This window comes from Hylaeus anthracinus, unplaced genomic scaffold (assembly GCF_026225885.1).
Source record: "Hylaeus anthracinus isolate JK02 unplaced genomic scaffold, UHH_iyHylAnth1.0_haploid 0, whole genome shotgun sequence".
NCBI lineage: Eukaryota > Metazoa > Arthropoda > Insecta > Hymenoptera > Colletidae > Hylaeus > Hylaeus anthracinus.
The window spans coordinates 11,762,799-11,790,673 of NW_026533254.1; the positions used below are offsets into that span (position 1 = coordinate 11,762,799).

A 27,875-nucleotide genomic window follows, 5' to 3' on the forward strand; every position below is an offset into this window, starting at 1 on the left:
AAATTGAATAACGAGACCGTCTTTCTACTCGGTTTCTTGAAACTTGAGAGCGATCTCACAGGCGCGAGTAGCACTTTCTCGCTCCAATTTTCGAGCGACCGATTGCGAGTCCCAGCCAGCGACTCGATCGCCAACGCATTCGGCTACACATAGAGTCGCAAGTAAACGAGTGTCTAGTACGCTGGAGTGTACAGAGTGGGTGGAAGAGACGGGACCAGGATGGAAAGTGATATACACGTCTACGTTTCCAGAAATCGTTGTCGATGGTCGAGGAAACGGTCTTCCGGCTCCGAGAAACAGAAAGTCGCGTGACGCGTATTCCGCGAGCGTCGTGATCGCCTTTCGACTGGAGGATTTCCAATGAAAAAAAAAAAAAAAGTAAAAAAAGAAATCGACATCGCGTTATCGAGCCATCTCTCGATAAGGGGCGCGTTACTTACGCCAGGCAAACGAGCCCTAATCGCCGGACGCAACGGGCACGAACCTCGGAGTCGGCTTGAAGAGAGTGTTAGTTATATCCTGTCGACTAAGTAGGGATTATAGGGAGAAAAAGGGATCAGTCCCTTTAAGGGGATCGTGGAAGGAGGTGTCCTGTCGAGTTCTCGCGAGATCCAGGCACCTCCCTGGTAGCTTAGATGGGCGAGTGTTTTTAGTGGGTAGGACTTGGGAGGCGGCAGAGATGGGCAAAACTCTAGGCTTCGAATAAATCTGTAGTTTGCCGATACGTTTGTCTCGTTTCGTCTTTTGAACATTTTCCAGCGAAAGATACGAGACAAACGCATCGGCAAACCTCAGATTTATTCGAAACTTAGGGTTTTGCCCATCGCTGGGAGGCGGACGATGAGCTATTGCTCGGCGACCGCCACCCTCGGAGATCTCACTTTCACTCGAAAAAAAAAGTGGGGATCGTGGAATCATTGATAAGCAGAACCTGGACGATGTCGAGTAATCATTCCAGAGTTTGCAACGTCTGATCGAAACGTCTGACTCGATACGGGTCGAGACTTCTTTCAGGACCTGATCTTTCTTTCTCCCTATAATACGAGTCACTGACACGAAATTGGGGCGTGCGTTAACCCTTTGGCTGCGAACTCCGTATACTTACGACACAGAGAATCCAAAACCTCAGAAACTTTAAATTAACACGAGTTGCTTCGAATATATCGACGCTTTTCTAACGTCCTGTAAAAGTTACGACTTCAAACGGCCGCGATTTCAGAAATCTCTTCTATCGAAATCGGCCTACGAGGCATCGCGTTTCCCTGGTTTCGGTGTCCCGTATCGCGGCGGTCGGTTTTCGGTCGAGATCTCAGCCAAAGGGTTAAATGCACCTGCGTTAAACGCGAGAAAAGGAAACACCGAGGCCACGGACGCATCGTAATTCCGTCCTCGTTGTCGCGAGCACGTTAATAGACCGGGGATAACGCGTGGCCAGTTGTCCTCGCGTTAATTTGTCATCGTTGTATGATGTTTGTCTGCGTGTGTGTCTGCGCGCGTGTTTCATCCTAATCGATGAAGCGAGGACGAAGGCTTAGGTCGAACAACGTTTTCATTTCGTCGACCGACTCGTCGGGACCGAGCGAAAAGGTTCGAGTAAATTTTTCGAAAACAAGGATCAAAAGAGCAGCTTTCGCGAGCAACACTCTCTTTTCTTTTTTTACTTTCTCTCCGTCTCTCTCTCTCGTTCTCTCTCGCTCTGGCACGGACATATTAGGGGGAAAGTATACTCCCGCTCGAAAATCGATCGACCTACAAACCCTCGTAATGGAATGCAAAAATTCGACGGGCAACCCATTCAGGATTCAATTCGTGTAGCTCAACTGCAGTCTCTCGATCAACGCCGAGAGAGACTGTTTCGAATTCGTCGCTTTTTCAGCTTGACTTTTTCAAAACAGGCACGTCACTCTGTAGGCCCTCCACGGAAGATGTCGGCGCTCGATACGCGTACTTTCGTGCCGATTCGACGAGCTGTAAACGCGTTAGGTCGGACCCTTCTGCGCGAAGTGGGTCAACCGAGCCATTTCGCCTGGGTCGCAAGTTTACGCGAAAAGGACAGTTACGAATTCTCTTACTCTCACGGCGATTCGGTAACCGTGCTAGCTTCGAACAGGAAAAGCGATATTACATTGGAAATCTCTAAATGGAATGGATAATTTCTTTGCGCCGTTGGCGCCTTCAAAATGTAAACGGGCCGCGAAACTCTTGACCTCGGAGTGCACGCGAAACGTGGCTGTTTTTTTCAATCAAGCGTCAAAGGCTCGTGAACTTTTCCATATCGGCGATCGACTAGAAAATCCAAACCTCGGTAGAACGAACATATTTCGTGTTCACGGTATTGATAACGGCAAGGTAAATGTCCCAATTGTCGACGCAATTTCTGCCAACAGTTCCTTTGACGTTTCTCGATACAAATTTCGCAAGATACATTTCGAAATCTCTACATGCGTATATTCAAATTCGAAGAGTCTATACGTCTACACGTATTCATGTATTCAAATTTTATGGATTTACGTTGCATGTACTCGTCTATTCAAATTCGAGCCATCTACATATTACACAGCTTTCGCGTTAAGACTGATCAAAAATCGGCCTATTTTTTACGCTAGTTACACCCCTCAAATGCGTAAGAAACGATCCAATGATCGAGTATTCGAGTACAGGCGCCCCAGTCACCGGTTAGGTCGTCCGCAAACGGAGCTACTCGTAAGAAACGTAATTGGTTGGCGAATCACATCACAAACTAGTTACTTACTGGTCAGTGAATCGGTTCCGCGCACGCAATAGTCAACAACAGCACACGCTACTCAAACGATAGCAACAGAAGTTGCTTCGGTCAAGTGTGATCCACCGTACAAGTTAGTAAAGTTATGTCAAATACTGACTCTAGCGACGAGGAAAATATTAGGTCTACCGGAAAGTTCTGTCGGTTTTTAGGATGAAACAAAATAATAAATTTTTCATACCTGGAATAAATTTGATCGAATAATACAATTTTTATCAATATTTATGACATCTTGTCAGCGTGATTGTGAATGCGAAACTTGTTGTAACACGAACGGACAGAACTTTTCGATAGACCTAATATGATACTCTAGCGTCATTATAAAAGACGAATACGCAGAAAAAGAGAATACTGGGTTCACCCGCATCTCGAAGAAAACATCAACTGTGGATTATTTGTAGCAGTAAAGGAACAAACAGATTTTAAAGTAATTACTTTCCATCGAATGTCGAAACGGAGTTGTATGGATCTGGTGCAAACGATTGCTCCATTCATAAGAAAGCAAAATGCAAATATGAGAGAATGAGTGAGTGCCGAAGAAAAGGTATTAATTACACTCAAGTAAGTAAGAAATGTGCGAACGATTTGACGTTCAAACATTCCTCGTTCGTCACAAGAATTCTATTATATAAATATATAATAAAGAAGAAATACTTATATTTATATTCACTGATATTCTGCTATGAGAAGTCGAGTCACTCGGAATGGATTAGTGACGCGTCACTAACTGGTTACTAACGAGTAGCACCGTGTGCGACACTACATATAATTGTATCGGAAGTGACTCAAAAGTAACTGATTCGTAACTCGCGTCGTTAATCAGTTTCTTCCGAGTAGCTTCGTATGCGAACGGCCAAAAAGTGTAAAACAAGTTTTTTCCGATCTTTCCTGCTTTCTATATTCTCGAATCGTCGATAACCGCGTCAACGACGTAAATTAATAGCGTCGATGACTGGTTCAGCGTCGAAATTGGGTGCACTTACCTCGGCTCTGATAATCGAGTGGCGAACGCTCACGAGTAACGGACGAGTAGCGAGCGAGCGAGCGAGCGAGCGAACGAGCGAACGAAAACGGTAACGAGTCGCGACACAGACGAGAAACCGCAGCAACTGAATGGGTCGTACCGTATGAAAATCGTGATAGCCTTAATTATTTCTCTAGACGAGGTTACGAGAGATGTAAAAACAGAAGAACGGACCGCGAAGGTGGGTGCGGTGAAGGTGTTGGTGCGACGTGTAGTGGTTATTGTTCTGGTTCTTGTACTGGTTCTTGGGGTCGTTAGAGGAGGTCGACGACCGGTTCGACAGGCTGGTGGCGTCACCAGGCCATCGCATTCCGCAGCAGAAATCCGCATCTGTAACACCCAACAACCCTTGCCCACGTCTCATCCATTTTTTTGTTGTTGTTTTTTATTTTTGTTGTTTAACGATCTCGCTAACGGATTAAAAATCTTGTTCGATCCTACGTTCGCGATCTACGTGTATACCTCGTCTTTCAAAATGGCTTGTCAACCGTTTTCAGGGTGTAAACGAAACGATCGTCGCGTCTTTCGGGGAAGAATGCGCCGTGAGTGCATCGATGGAGATTCCGTCGAGTGTATCGGATGCAACGTTTCTACGATTTTTAAAGCTTCGGAAGAGTATACCAATGGAAGACGATGCGGACGAATCGTGTAACATCTACGAGCGACTAGACGCGTTCGTTAGGAACATCAACGAGCGAGTTTTACTTTGCTCGAGCGAAATACAGAGGGACGGTAAGAAGATCGTTTATCGAATAAATCTCCATCGATGCAAGTGCGCGGAAGTGCAGTGTTAATGAATAGATTCATCCCTGGAAGCCGCGACAAGTATTTATGTCGCACCCCGGCCAGAATGGAACAGAGTCTACGATAAAACAGCAACGACAACTACTTGTGTGTTTCTCGCCAACGACATTCCGACACTTGATATTCTGTTAAATTCTTTCGGTGTACTTATCGTTGTGCTTGTCAGGACTTTGGCCTTCCCTTGCGATCTCGTCGGATGACATTTACCGGGAATTCGTAACTCCAATAGAAATCAGCGAAGAGTATGGGCGAGAGGAAAGTGGGGGGTTGTAAATATATTCGTTAGAGTCTCATTGTCAGTGTGTAGATTTTCTGTGCAAACCAAACAACTCTTGCCCACGTCTCATCATTCTTCTCGTTTCGCTCAGCTTCGCGTCCTCTAGCGAGTTCCTCGCGAGCCGAACCCAAACTCGGCGCTTCTACGAGCCTCGTCTTCCTGGATGAGATTCGCGATATCGACAAGCCTCGGGTCGTACGTTTTTCTCGTCGTAGAGCTCTCGAGAGCGTCGTCGAGTCGATGGGGAAGAATTCGACGGGGTCAAGATAGAGTATTTTCGATGTTGATTTTGCTGGACAAACACGCGATGGTTAGTCCTGGCGTAACGATAAGGACCCGCCGATAGATTTCCAATTAAAGCGCTCGCTCGCGACCCATTTCGCGGGTCCTTTGCGAAATCGTTCGCGAATATGTACAGGGTGTTTGATTACGAGTGGACAATCCCTCGCGAGCCGAATCTGCGGACAAAAGTTATACGGAAACCACGTCGAGTTTTCCATCGTTGTTTAATCCTTTGCACTCGAGGGATTTTTTTCTGGTATCTGCCAGCAATACGAGATGTTTCTTAGCACTATATTGCCATGAATTCTAAACTATCTAGATTTGAGAATAAGGTCACCTTTACCGCACCGACAATTATTTTGTTAACCGACTTAGAAAAGGAGGAGGTTACTCAATTCGACATGTATATTTATTTATTTATTTATTTATTTATTATTTTTTTTTTTTTTTTGAAATTTCGAGTTCCAAAGAAATTGAACCTAAAGAAACAATATTGCTAGATAGATTTGCTGCGTGAAACCTAATGGTGACTGAGAGTCACCTCTCGAGTGCAAAGGGTTAATTCTCTTTGAGCGCACCCCTGACGGATTGCCCACCTGTAGTTGAATACCTTGTACAAACAGAACGTCTTTTCCTCGAAGATGACTCCGGAACTCGAGGACACGTCGAGCTCCGAATTCACCCGCTCCGAGGTATCCGATATCGAATTAGAAATGGCGAAGTAGAACGGGAAAAACGTGGAAAATGTCAGAAAGCCTCGTAGAAGATCAGGGTTACTTTGAAAAAGAATCTGGAAGCTGCACGCCGGAAGAATGAACCCTGAATAATGCAGTTTCCATGCAGTGTCTCTCGTTCCTTCGAGTTCGTTCGTGACGCGATGCTTCTCTTCACCCTCCGTGCTTCGATATTTCGCTCCGTAGGACGCGGGAGATCGTTATCCACCTTCGTTCGTCTCGAGTTCGTTAATGCTTCTCGCGACTCAACGACTACGTTCCGCGCTCGACGATCTTTCTCGCTCCCGGTCTTCCTGCTTCGCGAAAGAGACGGGCACGATTTTCATCTGGATAAAAACAACGAACGAACGAGCGAGAGATAAATATCTCTTGGCTCGTTGCGCGATAAATATATGTAGATTAGAATTTGAATCATGGAGTTGAATATTTCACGAACGCGAGAAACGTAATCGTTCGTTCGGATAAAAGCTCGCTAATAAATTGCTACGCGTTGGTTTCATTCGTTATCCATTGCACGAACAAAATATTACTCGGATCTGTTTTCCGACTGTCGACGACAATTTCGCTTTTTGGAGTAATTTTGCCGGCCGAAAAGACGGCAAAGCGTAGGTTTCGCGCGCGAAACAAGCAATCAACGTCTCTTTGGTCGTAGAAGCGATACACGCGATTGTTTTTTCCAGCTCTCGAGGCTCGTCACCCGTCCTCCTTTTAACTCGCGCTCCGCGAAAGCTCGCTTTCTTTACATTCGGTGGCTGTACAAACGACGCCGGTGCTCGAGGGGGTCGTGGCAACTTTCCCGTTCCCAACGATACAAACGGGTAAAAACCGTACTTTTTATGCCCGCCAGTTTCTATGAAAGAGCGAAACGTTGTTTGCCCGATAGGCACTCGGAGCGAACGGTATTCGATGAATTAAGGAAAAGATGTAGAAATCACGCCACTTATGGTACCTTATCTTGATCTATCTTATCGCTTTAGGATTGCAACAAGAAATTGCAACAAGAAACTATCAGAAACAACTACACGTCTTTACAATAATACCACGAATGTCGTTAACACGTTCACTGCCAAACGAATATTCTTGAAAATTTCTGCTAAGATTAAATATTATTTAGACTATCGGAGTCTAGGTAATGAAACATTTATCGTAGTATTTAGTTTTGTAATCACATCAAAATTCAAGAACTTCATTCAGATTCATCTCTTGTGACGTCTAACTTTCAGAATTAATCTCTCTAGTTCTCGAGTGAAAAACACTGTCACCCATATATGAGTGACATGACGATGAACGTGTTAATGAAATCGTACGCAACGCGAGATTACGGCGGAAGGCGTAACTGAAGTTTTCTCGTTTGGTAAATATGCTTCTCGAGGTTTTCAAAGCAATGCTTGCCCCGATAAAGTATTACGAACACCGATATACATATATATATATACATATACATATATAATGCAGAAAGAAACCCATCGATCCACCGAGCGAAGGAAAGCGCGCTCGCGTTTCTGAATTCTTCGGGGCGAGGTTCTCGAACGGTCCCCGCTCGATTTCTGTCAAAAATTCGTTCAAAGGACGTCTGAGAAGAGGGCGAAGAGCGCTCGAAACGGAAACGAGGCGTACCGCGAAGCTGCTACTAATTACTTACTTCGAACGAGTATTTCTACGCGCGATAGCTGCAAGCTACTAGCTGGCTGTTTATCGCGACATCGCAAACACGTATCGATGCCAACGAGCTCGACGAGCTCGATAGAAGCATCCCTCTCTCTTTGCAAAGCTCGTTCAAACTCGAGGAAATTTCCAGAGAGCGTGAGTGGCCAATATTGGGAGAACCGTCTGACTTTCTTTACGTCGAAGACGTTCCGCGATTCTGGGGGAACAATACCTAATTGAGGAGCGTGCAAGTCGCTCGAGATGTTCGACTGGTCTCCTGGGAATCGAGTAATCGCACGATCCCCCAAAAGTGGGGTCTACTCCCTGTGGTATCGCTTCTAATATATCATTCGAACAATTTAAATCGATAGAAGAGCTCTGAAATAAACCAAGTTGAAATAAACATAAGATTTTGTCCCCTCCTGGTCTTATAAAAAGTTTGGAAGCCAATGGTCCATAGGATAACACGGCACAAAAGCGTCGGTGGTCGATCGCGAAGCGAGATTAAGTCGACAAGGGGCGATACCTGGTTCGACGTAGAAAGCCAACGGCTGGAAAAGGCGACACGGCCTTTTATCGTGCTTTTCGCGTCACAATTCCGTCCGAGCGTCTCACGACCCGCGTAGAAAAAGAAAATTCTGTCCTCGACCCGCTTCTAACCGCCTATAAATATTACCGTTACGCGAACGAATCGAGCGAAGCAAAGTGTACACGGAACGCGATGTTAATCGCGAATTTTCCCGTCGAACGAAGGTCCTCCTCGCGTTTCCGAAGAATTCAAATTTATTCCACGACCCCGACGAATACATCGTCCAGACCCGTCGTCCGTTTCGATAATCGTCGAAATGCGTCACGATAAATAGAGCGTGTCGTGGCTGACCTAAGCACAGGTGTACCCTCGTTATTCGAAGAAAAAAATGAGCCGATATTAACATTTTTCCGACGATAAAAGAAGCGAAATTACTACCGAATCCTTTCGGAAACATTCGAGGAGAAACGTCCATTCGAGAGATCTGCCAACCGTTTATCGCGTTCGTTCGCAAACAGGACGAGCATTATAATTACATGAATCGCGTACAACGTTCGTGTTTCCTGTACCGACACGGCTGTTTCGCGAAACAAGAGGAACGTTCCGTCGTTTATTAGATCGATGACCAATCGCCACGAGCCAAGCGAATTTACATACGAATTAATCCAGGCCGCGTGCCCTCGACGATACGTTTCACGAATTTCTATAAAGCTGAACGCGAACGCTTCCGTGACGTCACCAGCCACTAGACGTCAAGGGGATCGATTACTTTCGACTTTTTTTTTTTTTTTTTTTTTATTTCGTCGTCAAAGATTCGGTTCACGGCTCGCTTTACAATAATTATAATTCACGCCCAATGCGCTGTTTGACCTTTTCTTCTCGTTCGTTTCGCTCGGACTGCACCGATCGCGAGTTATAATATTAATCCTCGTTCCAGAAGCGTTTCAATTTACACGACGTAATTAGAAAGCTCGTTAGCCCGAATCGAAATTATCACGTTCCGCGAATTGTTTGCACGTGGAGCCGGGGTAACGCCGGTATAAATCGTAATCGAAGAGATTAAGGCGATCGACAGCAACGGAAAATAAATCGACCTCGGCCCGTGGAACTGGGAAGAATTCTTTTTATCCGGGCGTAAAGTCAAACTTTCCGGCGATAATGAATTTTTAAAGGTGTGTTGGTCCGTTCATGTCGCGATGTAAATGCCAGGAAAAGTTCCCTCCGACCGAGGGAACTTGGACCTCGCGAAGAATTCTGCTTGGCTCTAGCCGGGAAACTGCAAATTTATTACCGTCATGAAATTGAATTTCCGAGCGAGTACCGACGAGGTAAACAGCTCTCGGCGGAGAGTGGCTCGGAGCTAGTGATAGAGGACGGCAATGGTCAGACGGATCTCCCGATTCGGCCAACCAGTCGCTTCGCTATCGAACAACTTTTATTTTCTCCGTTCCTTCTCACTCTCTCGCATTTCTTCTGTTCAGTTCCTTAGCCTCTTCGCTTCCATTCATATTTTCCTTCGTCTCGCACTCTACGCTTTCGCTCTCCTTCATCCACTCCTCTTCCTTTCTCTCGTTTCTCGATTAAAAACAATTGAAAAGAATAACTTTGTTAGATTTGCCTGATCATCGAGGCGCGCAGAAGGTCGAATCGCTTCGGATTTCACTCATTGACGGGCAAAATCGTAATCGCGGATACGAATACGATTAGTAATCGAATGTTTTCGAGTTGCGATCACGAATACGATTAGAATCGTAATCGCAAATTTTTCTGCGATTACGACCGTAATTTTTACAGGTTTACAGCCATAGAAATTCTTTACCCGAAAACCGACTTCAGATTCGTGTTCTTCGCACCAAGGAACTTAGAAAACCATACTATTCGTCGAAATCAAAAATGAAAAATTTTCGATTAAAATTCGTGCCCATAGAACAGAGCCTAGAGAGGGTAACTTTTCTGAAAAAAAATTTATTTCGACAAAAGCATGGTTCTCTAAGTTTTTTAATGCGAGGAACACGAATCTGATGTGAAGAATTTTTATGGCTGTAAACCTTTAAAAATACGGTCCTATTCGTAATCACAGCTCGGAGAGATGCGATTACAATCGTATTCGTATTGACTACGATTACGATTTTCCCCATCGCTGATTTCGATGGATAGACAGTGCTTCGATCGTGGAAGGACGGTACCAAATGTTTCGCCCGTTCAAGGCCAATTGGGGGTGGGAGGGGTGGCGAAGGTAGGCTTTGAAGCCAATGAGAGAACAGAGATCTCTGTAGAAAAGTAACTAAAAGAGCATCTAGCTAACGAAACGAAATACAAAAGTGAAAAGGAAAGGCAAATAGATCTGGTTGACAGTCCGAAGACTGACGACGGTTGCGTGACGGTACCACTTACCTGCGAGTCCCAACACCACGACCTTGGTATCTGAAAAAAGCCGAAGCTTCTACCGATATCGCGAAACTGGCAGTTTCCGATGTCTGCCATCGGGGAAATGGCCTTGAACGGACAAAGTATTTATCGTCGACCTACTCGAAGCGACTCGAAGCGCGTCTCGCGTCTGCTGCAAGGCGTCGACATTTTTCTCGGCATTTACGAGCCTCCATCTCGGAGATACTTTTAGCTCCTTCGCCATATCTTTTTACGGCTCTCGTTCTCCGCAATTAAGGCCACATTCTCTCGTTATAGCAGGCAAACCAGAGATGGGCAAAATTTTACTCGAAAAATGGCCGAGGCCAACGTCGGTTTAATATTCATTTGTTTTTTTTTTTTTCCTTTTTTTGTAAAACATTTCGCTCTATTCTCCTTTCTCGATTCAACTTTTCGTTGCTTCGAATCTTTGTTTCTCAAAGTATTAACTGCACGAAGGTTCCTTCTGTTTCGTTTGCAACGAGGATCGAATTTTGTATGCTATGTTTAAAATATGAAAATCTGGGAATAAGAATGATGCCCATCTCCAAGACAAACACTCGAACATGTACACACGCGAAGAAGCATACACGGGCTCGCAGTGACGGTCTGAGGCAGGCCTGTTCAACTGGACTGCGGCGAGCAAGAGGACTTTTAGTTTCAAGAGGAAGATCTAGAGCTCTCATCGATCTCGGAGATTTCTCACTGGTTAGTGGATATCGTGAATGATGCCTACTTTTTTTTTTTTTGTTTTTTTTTTAGGTCTATTCCACACGGCACAACCGATTTGAAATTAGTGTTGCAAACCGTTTGCGCTCTACTGAACGAGTAGGTGAAACAAACTATTAGGTTGTCTCAAAAGTTTCTTTCCCTTTATTAATAAGTAAAGGTCGATTCAGACAATACGACACAGACCGTCACGTTCCGGCACCGACACGACGAAACATTAAAACTCGAATGAAACTATTCATACTATTCCCGTTGACGGAACGCTCAAGTCGGTGTCTGTTAAGTGTGAATAGTTCCATTAAAACGCGCGTTTTAATGTTTTGTCGTGTCGTTGACGGTCCGTGTCGTATAGATCTGAATCGACCTTGATACATGCACAATATTTTATGTTTTCTGTTACATTACTGAATCGTGCACGATTCATTTTGCTCCGTTACAACATGAATATCTATGGAATTAGATTGTCTATTTATAGAAACACGACCACATCAAATAATTGATGTGCAACTCGCGAAAGAAACATTCGGGACAACCTAATATGTACTTTCAATTAGTTTCAGAGTGGTTTGAAAGTGATCGATTGCGCCGTGTACGATCGGGATTATTTTTAATCACGGTATCGACGCGATCGCTGGTGCTTTCGAAAACTAGCGTTCCTTCCAAGAGCTCCGGCCTTGCTCCTGATAGATCGCGTTGGCTAGGAACGAGTTGAACAGGCTCGGTGCCTCCGTCTTCGGACTCTGGAGCGATGGAAGAGAATCGAGCGGTTCTCTCTCATTCGCCCGCTCGCTCTCGTTTTCGTTCTCGTGCTGGTTTAGCGTGATCGGGTCGATTTCTATATAGAGTACCCTTTTGACGAGGGGTGAGCAGTGAGCTGTGGTTGTGTGGTGCTGTGTGGTGGTAGCGGTGCCGGTGATGTTCGAGGTGCTCTGGATGGTCGGGGTGATTGGGTACGAGGTAGTCAGGGGTGTAGTCGTCTTGGCGGGTGTGGGGCGGGGGCCTCAGTGTACCTTGGACCGGGGGCAGAAGCCGCTTGTCGTAACGCGTCGACAGCAGCAGGTTGTCCAGGATCTCCTTGTCCGACTTGCCCTCCTCGAAGCTGCAACACAATGCATTGTAGCTAGCCCCGGAACCCAGCGGATCGTCAGCGATATTCTTCCGACTCCGCGACCAATTCTCCCATCTTTCTTTCTTTTTTTTATCCTTCATTTCGCGCGGGCTCTGGTTCCCTCTTTGGGGACCCCCGAAGGTCGTCGAATTATATTCCCATGACAGAGAAACGAGGGAAGTGATTCTACCACGCAAAGCCACGGGGGATGTTTCTTGTCCCAATAGGAAGATTTAGAACCGACGAGGTTGTAAACGTAAATCGTTTTCAAACGAATCCAAACTTGAGCGAAAAAAAATGCTTCCGAACGATCGCTAAAATTGTATCGCTATCACCGTTTCTTTTGTCGCGACAAGGGAATGGCGTAGTTGCTCGTTCCGTAATCACGGTGAAAGAGGCGAAGGAGACTTCGAGGCAAAAGAGACCCAGGAGCAGGTCTCGAGCAACGAAGAGCTTCGATTAAATGCCACGAGATTACCGTGATTGTCGTTTGCGATTTACAGTGGATGTTGAAAGCATTCGTACACCGAGCAATTTCCAAAAAAACTATGTAAAATTGTGATTTCTTAACTCATTTTTTATAAACAATGACATTCTACATATTCTCGGAAATCTCTAGAACAGAAATACATTACAAAAAAAAAAAAATAAAAACAAGAAAGATACCTATTTATATAAGTTGCGAAATTAACAAGAAAAAAAAACAATTAATCGATAGAAATGTTGAAGCAATAAGTATTCGCACAACCGTTTAATTTTTAAAACTTCGTTAAAAAGAAAGAAATTTACATTAATTTACAAGTATATAATACCTCCTTCGTGGGATTTCCTGTTGTTTTTATCAATTTTTTTCCTTTTAAATTATTAGTTATTCAAAGTGGGATCTCCTTCAATTCCTCTATTAGAGCCTTTTTTAAAAGTACTCTACTGGAAATTTGATGTTTTCTAATTCGTACGAAGCGATAAACTAATGTGTTTACGTTACAAACTCTACTCTAAATGGTTCGTCATAAGAATCGTACAAATACTTATTGCTTCTATACTTTTACCCACTTTTCGCATTTTTCTATCAATTTCACAAATTCCATTAACTAGTAAATGTTGTTTGGACTATATCTATCCTTAGAGACTTCCGAGAATATCATTGATTGTAAAATATCATTGATTATAAAAGAAGAAGTTAAGAAAATACAATTTCACACAAATTTTTAGGAGAAATTGATCGATGTACGAATACATTCTACGCGCACTGTGTACAGATAGCGGCATGTTTTCGTAGCCTTCTCCCGGTTATAACGGGTCTCCGTAGTGTAAACAAAACGAAACGATACGATCAACGTATAATGCCACGATCGGTATCGGGGGAAAAACGCGAATTGCTTCGAGATCGACCTTCGAGGTGTTCCAAGTTCGGTTGCTCCTTGAACGCCACTCGACGGTGCAACCCACACCGAAGGCATGCGTTTATTAAGAGGTTTGTAATTCGATCAATAGGATAAGTGATTTTAGAGATCTTTGGATCGTAGCAATCGAACGTTACGATTAGCTGTAATAAGTGCGAAACGAATCGTGAGAAACGCGCCCAAGAACGTGTCTTTTGGATGAGATACTTGGACGTTTCATCGGCGTAGCTTCGTCGAGGGTCAAACGACACACCGATACATCAGGATAGGTATGGACTAAGTTAGGTCACGATAGGTCTGGTTCAAGGTCGCATCGAGATATCGGTTGTGTAATTCGACTTCTGAAGAAACTAACTGCGACGCTGAAACGTCCTTCGTAACTCGTTTTCTACGGCTCGTTCTACCACTCATCGTCGCTAATCGCAACGCGCGATTACCCAAGGTTTGCAACTGTAACGACCATAATATATTAAACGTGAACAAATCAAACGATCTACGGATTATCTGGAGAATGTACACAGCTCTCTAAACGCACTATATGGAACAGCTTCTACCTTCGAGCGTCGCTGAATTATTCTGTAAATCGCTATTTAACGTCTGTTGCTTCGATCGTGGCTAGATCACGATCACTAGGTTATCCAAACTTGTCTACTCGGGCTAAACGTGTACAAACGTGATGCAGTTGAACGTGCGGGACGTCGGCCGAGCGAAGGCCTCGGTTAATACATCGATTCCCGTTCAATTTTCGTCGTTTCGTTTAATAATCCCGAGGTTGCCGTGGCTGCCGACGTCGTGATAAATGTGGCTCGATGAACTTCCCCGTCAGCGTCATCGTTATCGACGATGCGGTCGCGCGGAAGCCGCAGGAATTATCTTTTTGACAAATTTAAACGATAAATTTCAGCCTCTCGATTCTCGAGGCAAACGTAATTAAATATTCGTGATTTTTGCGGCGGAATTAAATTGGAACGATCCGTTACTTAACCGTACAATAGAGCGCAAGTATACGTAGTTAAAGCCGTCGTCCAAGTTACGGGAAGTCTGGCGCCATTACCGTGCCACGATGGAAGGATCGTAATGGACATCCGAAACGAGCAAAGTCCCTTCCGTCGACCGGCGTCCCAGTTAATAACGAGACAAGTTTGCGCAATATTAAACGTAGAACAAGTATATAAGAGCCTTTGAACGTAAAACGAGACGACATTAAGGGCGATTCCTCTCTATTCCATGCAAAAGGAATTTAACTCGTGACCGGTTTTAATAGAGTATCGAGTAAGGTCTTCTACCGTCCTCGCTATAATGTCGCTCCCTCGGTCCTATCACAAGCAAGAAAATTTGACTACGCTAGCGTGTCGCGGCTGATTCTTCGCTTCTCGATACGGTTCCCTTCGCTGGAAAATCGATCGCGGATCGCGGCCGATTCTTCGCGAAACCGACGGAGCACGTAAACGCTCCGATATATCCTTATCGTTCGAGCGTTCGCGAAGTCGCGAATCGAGAAGGTAAGAGAGAAAAGTTGGTCGTTGAAACTGGTGATTGTCGTATACGATAATACGTACATGTCCTCGGCACGCACGAGGGTGACAAGAGTGAGGGCAAGTGTGAGGATACAGAGGATGGTGAGGATGAGGGAGCTTGCGAGGGAGGTGAGAGACAGCGAGAGGACGGACGAGAGGCGGCCGCCACCACCCGCACACCGCCCTAGCGCCACCCAACCCATTCTATGTCATCTGAAACAGAAAGCACGTTTTCCATTATTAGTATTCCGTGTGTCATCGAAACGGATGTCGTCAGACAGGAGCGCAGCCAGAAATTAGCAGGGGAGATGGCGGCTCGATATTAACGGGGACGCGCGCGTCGCGATGCTTTCCATCCGCGTTCGCGTGACAAAAGAAAGGAAAAAACGTTAAAAAAGAGAAATAAAAATATTTTATGCAAACTTCTTCGAAATCTGTCGCGTTATTTATTTAACCATCCGACGCAGGAACCGAGTCACGTTTTATCGACGTTCGTTTTAAAGTCGCGTTCATTTCGACTGTCTTCGAGAGTGTCGAACCACGTATTAACATTGTAATTCGATCCCCTAGAATACATGTTATCGATACATTTCTAAAAAGCATTCTAAAAAAAATAGAATCAGAATAAATATTATTTATGTGTACTTCCTAAGAGTATATTTTTCACCTTCCTTCAGTATTTAATATCTTTTTTTTTTCTAAACAATTTTGCGATACTATTTATTTTGCAACAGTAGTACTTAGAAAGAAATATTAATCAAAAAAAATTGGTTACAAGTCATTATTAACATGATAATAATATCTGCAAATAAAAATTTGATTTTAACCCTTAGCGCCCTAAGTTTCAAATTCGATACCGAACTTTTAAATCGAATTGTACGCTTGCGATTGATTTGTTTTTAACATTTGGCTGTACGTATGTTACCATTGAATAATGTTGTCTTGAACCGAATTAAAAAGAATAAATGTCAGCTGTCAAAATTGTTCAAATAATAAATATTAGAGGGACCGAAAAGTAACGTCATTTCTTCCACGTTAAATTCAAACAAATACATTCTTAATAAGTTTCTGCTTTTAATCGATTATGTAATCACCCTTGCTATCAACAGCTGATTCCCAGTGCGCAAATCTTCAATGCTAAATCGATCAAAATTAACGAGCTGATCAATGATAAACAAGTATCGAGTATCGCAGAAACGACGCTACTTTCCAGTCCACCTAATACATTGTTATTTTCTTCAAATTTAATTTGGAAAATTAGACTTCTAAGAGCCGGGATCCCGATGCCTGAATGGCGAATAGTTTAGAATTTTAGATTAAAACTGTAAATTCGACCGGCTAATTTCAAGCAAGTATCGTTCCCTTGTCGTTTTGTCGCAGCTTGTCAAGACCCAGCTTTGCGGTACGTGTAAATACTCGAAGAGAGGAGCACGGTCCACGAGTTCCTCGGCATTTGGCGAAATTCGGCTTTCTGGTGTGTAAGGTAAACCTGCTTAATCAAGTATCGACCAAGGAAATTTAATCCGCACCTGTTCGGACAACGACACGGCTGGCGAACGGAATTTGGTTGGCGGTTTCGCGCGCGCCAGCCAACCTACATCAACGAAACTCAACATAACGCGGCGTTTCTTTGGTCGCGAAAGTCTCGAATAATACCGAGAGAGAACAAGCTTGCGAACGAAAACGTAACAGCTCGACTAGTAATTCCTTTGGAAACGTTTCCTGTACGAGACTGGCCACCTTGTCTGGCTAATGATGGTACAATCTCCTGTGCGGGTCTGTAGGAAGTAGATTATATCGTCGTTAATCAGACTTGTCGTTTTAATTCCTCCTCTCTGCGTAGTGGATAGAAGAAATGATACACGAACGTATTGTTTGTTAAAGAAATGTTGCAAAATGCATATTTTACTCAACACTTTGTTTACCGGGAGCCTGTTTATAGGCTTTTTAATTCCAATATTTAGCTATTGGATATGGGAGCCCGAAATAATTAATACGCTTTATATATTAAAAGAAATAGACTTTATTTCACACGACGGCAGGAAGGTTCTTTTCATTAAGAGATCTCATGCTCGACTGACTAAACTTCGACACCAGAAGGAAATCAGGGTCCTCTCATATCTCCCGAGTGTTTAGGTTTCGTGTCGCCACAGTTTGACCCTTAAAACAAAGTATCGACGGCGATACGTAGAAGTGAAACGCTTCGGAGAACGCCGATTCAATTTTTGACAACGAACAATAAGTTCATTCTTCGTGAAGGGTATTGATAATCCAACATTAGCTTTTTCAATTTATTTACTGTATCGATGGTTGTCTACTTACAATGTTCAGTGTTTGGAAACAGACTTGGCTTTCGATGTACCCAGTAACAGTATGGAAGAATTATTGTCAGCCTAGATTGGCATATGATACTGTAGAAAGTTCTTTTTAAATTAAAGACCGTCGGAACTACTTTCGAAGATGTTTATTTTTCGACTCGAACAATCCATCTGACTCGTTCCTTTCCGGCGCCCTGTACACGTATCCTCAAACACACGCATTCTCACACCTATCACTCTGTACATTAGCCGATCATTCGTGCTTGTCACCTGTCGCTCGATCTCATTCGTTCACATTCATTCGGCACGCATTTCGCACTCATTTCAACAATCACTCGCTACAAGACTGTCTCTAAGTAGCCCGGTAGATAAAGTGTTAAGAACGAAGCGGGTAGTAAATAAAATAAAATAATAAAAATCCAACAATATCCTCCAATTCTGTGGCGGAGTGTATAACCTTTGTAATTCGCAGGATTTCGGTACCGAGGTAGAATGTAGAAGGAATTCATCTTCCAGCGTTGAAGATCGCTAACCGGTAACTCGATATTCTTAGCTTAATCTTGTCGTAGTGTGTCTCGAAGCTGGAAGGAGTTTGTTTTAATCCCCCGCGCCAGGATGTCTGCGACGCGAAACATTTCAAAAGCCCTAGTCTACTTCAGGCGTCGGTCGTTTATCCTCGTCTACCCTTTGATAAGTAATTAGGCGGCTCGCAAGTTCCAACGACTGCCCCCCGGGCCGAACTTCGAGTTTCGAACATGAGCGCTCTGACCTCGAAGTCTAACAGTGGAAATGGCGAAAACGCTTAATCAAACGACGAGACTTCGGGTACGCTTGTCGCCGACTGTCTCGTAAAATCGTCATGCATACGAGAGCTCGATCCCAACATTAGGTCTCCCTTCAACTTTTCCCTCGTCCGCTATAATAGACTTCCATAATGTCTTCAAAAAATTGAGAACATATACGTCAACGTCAAATTTTCTACCTACTATTTTCTTTGAGAGACGAAGATAAAATAGCGATAAATTTTCGCAACGTCGGTTCACGCGTTCCTCCCTCTCCTTCGCTCGAAAAGACTGACACAAATGACTGAAAATATTCGGCCGGTATACAGACGCCCCTAACGTGTTAACAAAACGGTGAAAGGTTACCCTTCAAAGACCCGCGGATACACTTTTGATCTACGACCCCTCGATTCGTGTAGGTGTGTCCGAGCGACCCTGCATCCAGACCAGACGAGTCTTTCCGGTGAGAATGTACGAATAGGACGGAGGGACAAGAAACTCGGGAGTTTCAAAGCTCGGATATTATGGCTACATTCCGGAGGTCCTTTTACGGCCTTTTTGCCCGACCTTTGTCTCGGAGGTTTACCGAAATTGCGATACAAAGACACTCGACCTCGTGACTAATATCCTCCTTTATTTGATCTCCAACCACGGCTCCTCCTATCGTTTAGATCGTAAGACCCTTAGACTGCGCTGAAAACGTACTTCCATCTGTTTCGTCGACGTCCTCTTCGAGACGACTACTCGCACGCTCGTGCCAGGGCTCGGAAACTCGCACGTTCGAATGTTTGTCGAGCTTCCATGTTTGACGACACATCAAAGCACTCGCATCCAACACGATTGGAGCGCAAAGTCGTTCGTGCCGCGCTGGCGGGTATCGGATATCTTCGAGAATGCCCGGACCACTGTCTCCTCTCGTTCGTCGAATCCATTGAAAATTTTCCTCGCTAGTTTAAATCCCGGTTCCCGGTTCGCTGATTGAAGAACTCCGACAAAAGTTGAAACGCGAGTTCCATCGTTGGTCGTTCAAAGTTCGTCTCGATCGACCGGGATCGTCTTTTTCACGAGAAAATCCGCCGACACGACGGTTTCCGCTTCTTTCGACGGCCACCGCCACAATTTATGCAAATTCCATCAATACCGCGCGAACCGGTAATGAGATTTTCAATATTGATGTCGAGGCTCGCCTAAAGGCAGACTTCTAGCGTGTTTTGACGAAAATTGACTTCGTCGCAAAGTGCATTTCCGACCGGTTTTAAAGTAGAAACGGAATCGTTGAAAACTTTACAACCTTGTCCTTTAAAGTTCGATTAAAGGATACTAAAGGAAGACTATCGTTTTCTTGCGATAAATAACTCGCAAAACTAGCGTAGCGAATGTCGGTAACTCTATTTGCGACTTGACGTATATCGAGATACAAATAGGTGCATCGTTCCGTTTGCAATTACGACTGTTTAATCGGTAAATAATCGGCTTTACGAACTACGCGGGAGCTCTGCAATCGAGGAAACCAGAAACTAGTCTTTGCCCACGTCAAATTGACAATTACTGTCTACCAGCTCTGCGGCTTCTGATCCAATATAGCTAAGTCTGTACAAGTATCAACGTTTAAACGCGACGACGTTCGGTGGTTTCGTTCGTCTCGACGGTTGTTCCTAACGTAAGCAAATATTGTGTAAGAAAAAATATTTATTGCCGGGACGAAGGCGTATCGGTGTTACGGTTGTCGATGCAACGGCGAGACAGCGAATAAGTTTCCGTTTACGGCGTAAACGACTGTACGTACGTACCGCGCGTCTCGAAGTTTGAAATTTCATCCTGCACGCTTATCGCTTTGTTCCTCGGGGGTTCGAACGCGATCCATTCGTGCCGGTTCCCAGAGATCCCATCGGACTCCCGCGCGGGTCTCATTCCACGTACGGAGACGATAACGGTACAAACTAATTTCTGCGTGGCACGGATGCTCCGAACTGTTGCGAACCTTCCGTCTGGAAACCTCGCGCCGCGATTGCGCTCCAGAGTTTCCGCATATAAGAGGCTGGAATTAAACGATCACCGGGTGCAGTTGCAGCTAACTGAGTTTCGTAGCCGGTAAATTTAAGAACAGTCTTAATTGGCTGGCCAAGACACGGATAAAACGAGCCGCGAGGGAGAAGCGCTTTAGAAAACGGAGAACCGACCGAGTTAAGAAGTTCCGATTTTATATTAATAACGACCGCGGAAGAAGAACTTCCGGAGGATTAACTCGAAATCGTTCATCTTCGAGGAGCCGTCGAAACTTTAATACCTTAACAGTACGACGAGAGAACATGCTGAAACTATAAGCTTCGATAAAGAATCGCTTCTGCGGAGAACACGATAGACGTTGCTTCTTTCTAGAAAGGAGAGGTCCCATGTATGCAAGTTCGGGCGGCGAGCACGAGCAACGTCCACTTGAAAGTGTCAACTCCTCGCGCGGAAGGGTCGCAGATGGAGCCAGGCGAGCTAGCACAACGAGCCACGAACACCTGAACGAGCACGGAATCCCGAAAAAGGCCACGCACCGTCATCGCAACCGGCGGTACGACAAGGGGATGTCACAAAGAATTGCAAATATCAACCTCGACGATTTTTATCGGAACTTTGCGGAAGTAACTTCAATTGATTCCTGATGCTTCAACGATCAAAATGATATCTCACGTCGCGTAAATCGGAGTATTTTTAACGCAATTGTATGCAAAATCTGATTGCATAATTGAAAAGTTATTTCTTTTGCTCGCTAGTAGGAACGTGTTTTCGAACAAAATCCGGCGAGCACGGACAATTTATTGCTCGAGCACGAGCATCACATAGATGGGACTTCACTGTTACTTCGCAAATGGCTTCAAAAATTTTGCCAACAAATGAAAGTACGAGAGATACACCGAGGTATCTTCAATTGTCACTCCAAAAGAGAAGACCAGATTCTCACGAACCAACACTCATTCCAGTTCTGCTACTTCGATTAATTCGGTTGTCGTTAACGTTCACATCCGAAGTGAACATATCAGAAAGACATTCTTTCAAATACGACTCAGTTATTTTGCTCACGCCGTAACACTCACCTTCAACGAAACGAATCATTTGGTCGGTCGAGAGCACGGAGCTGCATCCAAGTGTTCCGACCGCGAATAATTCGAATCGAGTTTCCAGGGAAGGCACTCTAACCCGAGGCAGCGCCTAAAGACGAACCAACGCACGTCGGCGCGAGTTAACGTCGAGGCGTTCGAGGCTGCTTTCGTTTACCAAGCCTAGCCGGTTTCCCTCCCATGGATCGAGCCTCTTGAAGCCAGCCCGAGGCGTTCGCAAAAGTGGCGCGCGTATGCTCCCCGACAAGCTTAAATCGTGCCAGACGGATTCGCGCAGCCATCAGAAATCAACCAGTTGCGCGTCTCCGACCAATCGATACGGACGTTTCTATCTTCGTCGACGCGCGGCAGCGTACGGAATTAATTCCAAGTAACGACTGTGAAACTTCCACGCTTAATTAGGATGGACCAGCGAGCAGGGATGAGGAAACACGGACGCCAGGAAAAAGCGGAACGCGCAAACAGGAGTTGAAGAGGAAAAAATTCATTTATTCAACGGTTCCTCCCCGTTCTCCAGAGACCGAACGAGAAATTCTTTTCATCGACGGGAAGATGAAATCTCGACTCGCGGAGAAAGCGCGTACTCGGGCCACGGCGAAACGACCACGTGAAACAGCCGAATGCAGAACTCGGTAGCGAGATACGGTAAAGGATAACGATACCTCCAACGAGGAGAACAATTTCCTTCCCGATACCGCGATTTCAAATTCTTGTAAATAACGTAGGATAGGTTACGCTGGAAAAAATCAGACCGATGACAAAAAGTAGGACGCTTCAACAAAAGCAAAGTAATATTTCACGAGCGATGAATAGTTGATGTCTACGACCCTAGAAATCACAACAAACAGGATCGATGGTAGCCGAGCTGCAACTCGTGCAAACCGATATTTTCACGTATTCGTAATTCACTGGACACTATGTATATCGGGACGGTTTGACGAATTCTGGTTCAACCCAAATATCGTTCCACGCTGCGCTCCGGCCCATTGAATTCGTGCCAGATCATTTCATTGAATTCCGCTGCCATCGGAAGCTTCGCCGTTTCGTCCGCGTGGATCGGAAAGCACGATTTTCAGTTTTACCGCGCGATAAACGCGCCGTTTGAATATACACGATGAAGTCATGTGCATCCTGTCGCTCTCGACATTGGCCAATTTAGACTTATCGGGCTGCGAAGCCAATTGCGATAATCCCTCGACGGAACGCCGACTAACGACTCGCTCTCGGAGTCGATATTTTTTTGTCGCGAGCCGAGGTTAAGCGTCGAAATGAAAATGAAAATTTTGATCTTTCGCGATACCTTAACGACGGTATTATCGGATGAATTTACGAGGTTTTCCGATGGAAATGAACCACTGTTAATTACACGATACTAGAAAAATCGGTCGTCGTCGAAGCTGATCCAAATAAGGTTTGGGCTCGTTTTCAACAAGGAGGTTTCGTTTAAAAATTTCCTGTCGCGTTTGAATATAATTCGTTATTTTGATCCGCGGGTCCTATCGACGAGATTGATCGCGATTTTCAATTCTCCTCGTAATCGGGGGAAATCGAATTAATTCCCGACCGATAGTCGCAGCTTAGAGAGTAATCTCCATCGGAAAAGCCTCGCGATAATCGCGTTACCGGTGCGGCAATTCGTTTAAGAACGAAGCAGCTGCTACGCTCCTGACAACAACGATATTCTTTGGTTTACCTACAGGACGTTGCTCGGTAACCCTTTGGCTACGTAGAACGTATATATCCGTCCTCGAAAATTAATCACTCGGTGCTGTACACTAACTGTTGAAATACGCAATGACATTTACTGAGACAGACTGTATGCTTCAAAGGAGAAATAGATTTTTTTAGTGATTTGCATGAATTTTTTTTTTTTCAGCAAGAAAGGAATGTATATAATTTAATGAAACTTTGAGAACGTTTTATACAGGGTATCTCAGCATCGGTGGTACAACCGGGAAGGAGGTGATTCTACATGAAAAAACAAATCGTAAATGAGGGATACAATTTTTTCATTTGAGGTATCGTTCTCGAGAAAATCGGTTTTGAATATTAAGCGAGTACGGGTACACTTAACTATGGCCTAGATAGAAGGATCTCGATACAGACTTTAAATTCACTCTAAATCCGTAAACAGAAACGAGTAATACAGTACATCATCTTGGTACTAATGATACGAGTACTACTTACAAGTGACATATGACTTGTATCGGGATCCATCCATCGAAAAGTTTAGAAAGACATGTCTAAAGTAAATTTAAATCCCTATTGATTTCAGATGAAAACTGTGCCCTCCAGAATGTACGGAAAACAACTACGTTTTCAGGTGGCAGCTGATATTTTCCATATTTTCCGAAGAAATACTTCCAAAAAATTACAATATTTACTTGAATATATGCATAAAACGTTCTCAAAGTTTCATTAAATTCGTAGTCCTAAACCTATTTTCCCCCTTATGATTCTATCTACCATTTTTCTTATTCCTCTACGACGTTTCTTTTTCGCTTTTCAAAATTATTACGTTACATTACGTTACGTTACGTTGCTATAACCGGTTGTATTCTTTCATTAATACAACATTTTGTGTTTCGAATAAACATTAATTTGCAAAAGGACAATACTAACAAATCCATTTTACCTGAACTTATTAAATCCTCGCTGAGGAACGATACGCTATCCATTTCTTCCTCAACGAATAAAATAGTTTCGAGCGACACGCCCCCAAGGAATTTCCAACAAAAATCGTCGACGCGGCGAAAGGGTTAATCACTTTTCTCGCTATAGATACACCGATGCCTCGGTGGTTCCCGTTCCGACGGCTTATTTCTCGCGGGAAATGCTCGATAAATCGTGCCGTTGTAGCGCTTTACGAAAGTCACCACACCGCGAAATCGCGTAAATTGTGCGGTCATAGAACGTGTCTTTTAACGATAATAACGGTGGGGGAGTCGATGCACAACGCTCCGATGTGCACGCATTCGGGACCAGCTGATACTTATTTTCCGCGATTCGCACGGTACGGTTTCGGAAGGTTGCCGCTGACGTAACGCCGTTGTATGCGTAAAGGGTCGACGACACGGAGCTCTACATCTATACAATTTTAACAACGATGCTGTTACGGCGTGAGCGACATAGCTGGTTGTATTTGAAAGAACGTCTTTCTGGTATGCTCACTTCGGATGTGAACGTTAATGACAACCGAATTAATGAAACTATTGAGGTAGCAGAACTGTAATGAGTGTTCAACAATTTTAGTTTCTACAAGTTAGTTGAATCGGCGTGAGAATCTGCTCTTCTTTTTTGGGGTGACAATTGAAGATACCTCGGTGTATCTCTCCTACTTTCACTTGTCACTCCTACATTTTCAAAATGCACCCTGATTGGTACTTGGTTTAGAAACAAGGCCCGATCAGGGTACTCGGAGTCCCACACCACCCTCGTAGGTACGCCTTCACCAACGGTCCTGGTGGCAAGGGTGGCTGGTTACCTGGTGTCTTGCGGAATGCCACTGCCATTCATGGGTTTTTCCAAGTTTACGACAAGGACAGCTGCTGAGGATCGGAACCACGCGAAATTCTAAACACCTCATCGACGATCGCAACTACGTAGATTGATATTGACGGCAATATCAGCATAAATTCAAAAACAGTCTAGCTTCGCGAGCATGTTATAAACTATTGTTGGCCTTTCGTTTAGTGTTTTATGTCGCTCGAAATTTTAAGACTCGATGGCAATTCTAACTGTACATACGTATAGAAAAATGTTAAAAGGCAAAATGTTAGAAGCCATATTTACAAGGTAACAGATGCATCGATTTCGAGTTAATTACGATCGTGGATGAATCGAGGGTGAGGAGCTATCTTTGAAGAGTTTGTTCCTTCGATGATTTTTCCTAAATAAATTATGAAATTTCCTCTGGTACAAATTTTCTATACCAAGCGGTTCCGTACCGTTTGAACGGTTAGCAGGGTAAGCAAAGCACGTCGATTCACGTTCACGGATTACTTTAGAGAAGGTATAGGATTACGCGCGAGGGTTGACGATCACGGAAACGTTCGCTTTCACGGCAAGGTATAACGCGCCTTTCGTAGTCAAAGGGTTTAACGATGGACGATTTAAGGGGGGACGCGAACGCTAGAGCGAAGATAGCGATAGTTGGTCGTGACAGTGGTCGTGGCCAGTGCTAGTCAGACCAGCAGGCGGGTAGGTACGAGTAAACTCTACCACCAACCGTACAGCTGATGTTCGTTCGATCAATACGGGGCGTTGCGGCACGAAACGCTATAGAGTATGTCACGTGGCTTAGCCTGTCCCATTCTGAGTCCGCGGCTCCTTTCCACGGTGCACTCCCTCTCCCTCTCTCGCCTCATCCCTTCCTCTCACCCTTATCCTTTGCAGGATACCTATCGTGGCCCGACGCTTCCTTTTCTTGGCTGGACGATCCACCGTGGAGGAATCCTTTGCCGGAAGAATTCTACCACTCTCTCCTTCCTGTCTCTCGTCGAAGATACTCGATCATTATCTGCAAGTTTTCCTTCCAATTCTCAGGATTGCGCGATAAGCGTGCTTCCTAAACAGTAGTCGAGGTTTTTCATCGTTGTCGCAGGTCTTGCATTTGCGAAAGCAAAATTAACCTTTAACACGTTGGCTGCCAAACCGATTCATCCGACAATGTCTGCAGGCCTGAAATTTTAAAACGATTCTAATTCTAAAACGATTAGAGACTATAGAATCTAACATTTGTCGTATTACGTATTTTTGTATCCTCATAAAAGTTTACGAATTCTATCCCAATTTGATTTCGTCAACACTTAGTTTTTCAAATGAATTGTTGAAGTTCCTTAGCGAAAAACTCCGTCAATTATATATGCCGGCCAACGTGTTAAATAATTGAGGATGTGGAGCCCCTATCCGGTTCTCCTGCCAACGATTAGATCGGAGTACCTGAATCGTGCGTATTTTTTTGCTCGATGCATCACAGGACAGGGAAATTAATTAATTAATTAATCGAACGGTTGTACGCGTTTCTTTTTAAATTAGTAGAGTTACTTTTCACGAGAAAGGTCTTCCATCCCGTGTCGTTTCTTTCCTTTCCTTCGCGGAGATATTCGATTATTAGCCGACATTTTTCCTCTTGATTCTAGCGATTAAACGATAAGCTTGTTTCCCGAGCGGTAGCCAAGGCTGTTATCGTTATCGTGCGCCGGTGAAACCCCTCGACGCCTATCCTTTGTTTAGCGCGTTACACTCCGTGATTCGCTCGATTCACATGGCAGGCGAATTGAAAGAATACGAGCCGCGAGTTTTCTTTGTTCGCCAGCTGTCGGGTTTTTGCGCGGTTTCGTGATCTCTTAGCGGATTATTTCAGCGCGCCACGCGCGGCTCTCTCTCTCTCTCTCGTCATTTTTCGCGATGCTGCTTAATTAAACCTTGTACCAGCTACAATGCGTTACATTCATTTTATATACATAATTTTACGGTTGAGCATTTTGTTGGACAGTTAGCAACAGAAGCATTCCGAATTGAAAATGGTACCGTGTGCAAAGGTCCGACGACAGAGCATCGATAATTAAATATAATTCCGAGTGAACGTTCGACGAGCTGTTGTTTCGTTTCGATTGGCGAAAGGATTCGCGGAAGAGGATGTTCCTTCGGAAAATTAACGGGTAGACGGTATCTGGCACAGCAGACACGGAGACGCCATTCGCTCGCCCACACCCGCACCCTTCTCGCAACGTGTCGCCCCGAACTGGGACGGACACGTAATATTTTGAGTAACGCAATTTCCACGGAAGCTTTCTTCGTTCAATTCCTGTAATTAAGGAGCGATGAGGGATAGCGCCCAGAGACGAGCCGAACGAGAAACGGTTTCCCCTTTTCAAGAGGCGTTTCTTTGCTTTTCTAACGAGACTGCGCGCAAATAACGCGTCTCCTCGAGCCACGGCGCAAATTCCCCGAGGAGATTTGAAAATACTTTACCTCCTTCTGCTTCTCGTTCGTGCTCGATAAAATTACGCGATTCGCGAACTGATTTTTTTGCGTTTCCTTACTTCGATCGAAATGATACGCCGGGGGGCTCTCTGTGTTCCCTGTTATCTTTGAGGCTACTTCCGGAACGGCATCGGACCGAGCGATGCCGCAAAAACGCTCCTACGGTCCCGATCGCTTATCTACGCGGACTAGAAATGGACGAAATTTGAATCGAATAGCGGATTACGAGTGAAACCGATGGGTAGCGCTTCTTTCGAGGCGTTAACTTAACGGAACAGTAATATATATAATATATATATACAGGGTGTCCCAAAAGTCGGGAAGGAGCCGGAAATGGGGGGTAGCTGAGGCGATTCTGAACAACAATTTCCTTTGCAAAAATGTCGGATGGGGCTTCGTTAAGGAGATATTAAGCGAAAACCCCGACCAATCAGAGCG

The 27,875-nt window shown here is 44.6% G+C and overlaps 2 protein-coding genes across 23 annotated transcripts in view; one reads left to right on the forward strand and one right to left on the reverse strand.

The window, feature by feature from the left end:
• The window catches only part of LOC128895083 (glutamate-gated chloride channel alpha), a 116,307-nt gene that overhangs the window by 31,360 nt on the left and 57,072 nt on the right, over positions 1-27,875 (reverse strand). For 11 of the 22 annotated variants that reach the window (XM_054157416.1, XM_054157407.1, XM_054157445.1 and 8 more), the window contains exons 3-4: positions 15,285-15,455; positions 12,225-12,313 (exon numbers count right to left, since the gene is read on the reverse strand). In XM_054157416.1, the coding sequence (XP_054013391.1) occupies positions 12,225-12,313; positions 15,285-15,445 (250 nt within the window). In that variant the 5' untranslated portion in view covers positions 15,446-15,455. Of the gene's footprint in view, positions 1-3,980; positions 4,137-12,062; positions 12,314-15,284; positions 15,456-27,875 lie in introns of all 22 variants that reach the window. The other 11 variants (XM_054157368.1, XM_054157356.1, XM_054157336.1 and 8 more) reach the window with 2 other exon arrangements.
• The window catches only part of LOC128892400 (transmembrane protease serine 9-like), a 69,082-nt gene continuing 42,456 nt past the window's right edge, over positions 1,250-27,875 (forward strand). Inside the window, exon 1 of the mRNA XM_054152789.1 lies at positions 1,250-3,343. The gene's annotated coding sequence lies outside the window, so the exon portion shown is untranslated. The remainder of the gene's footprint in view (positions 3,344-27,875) is intronic.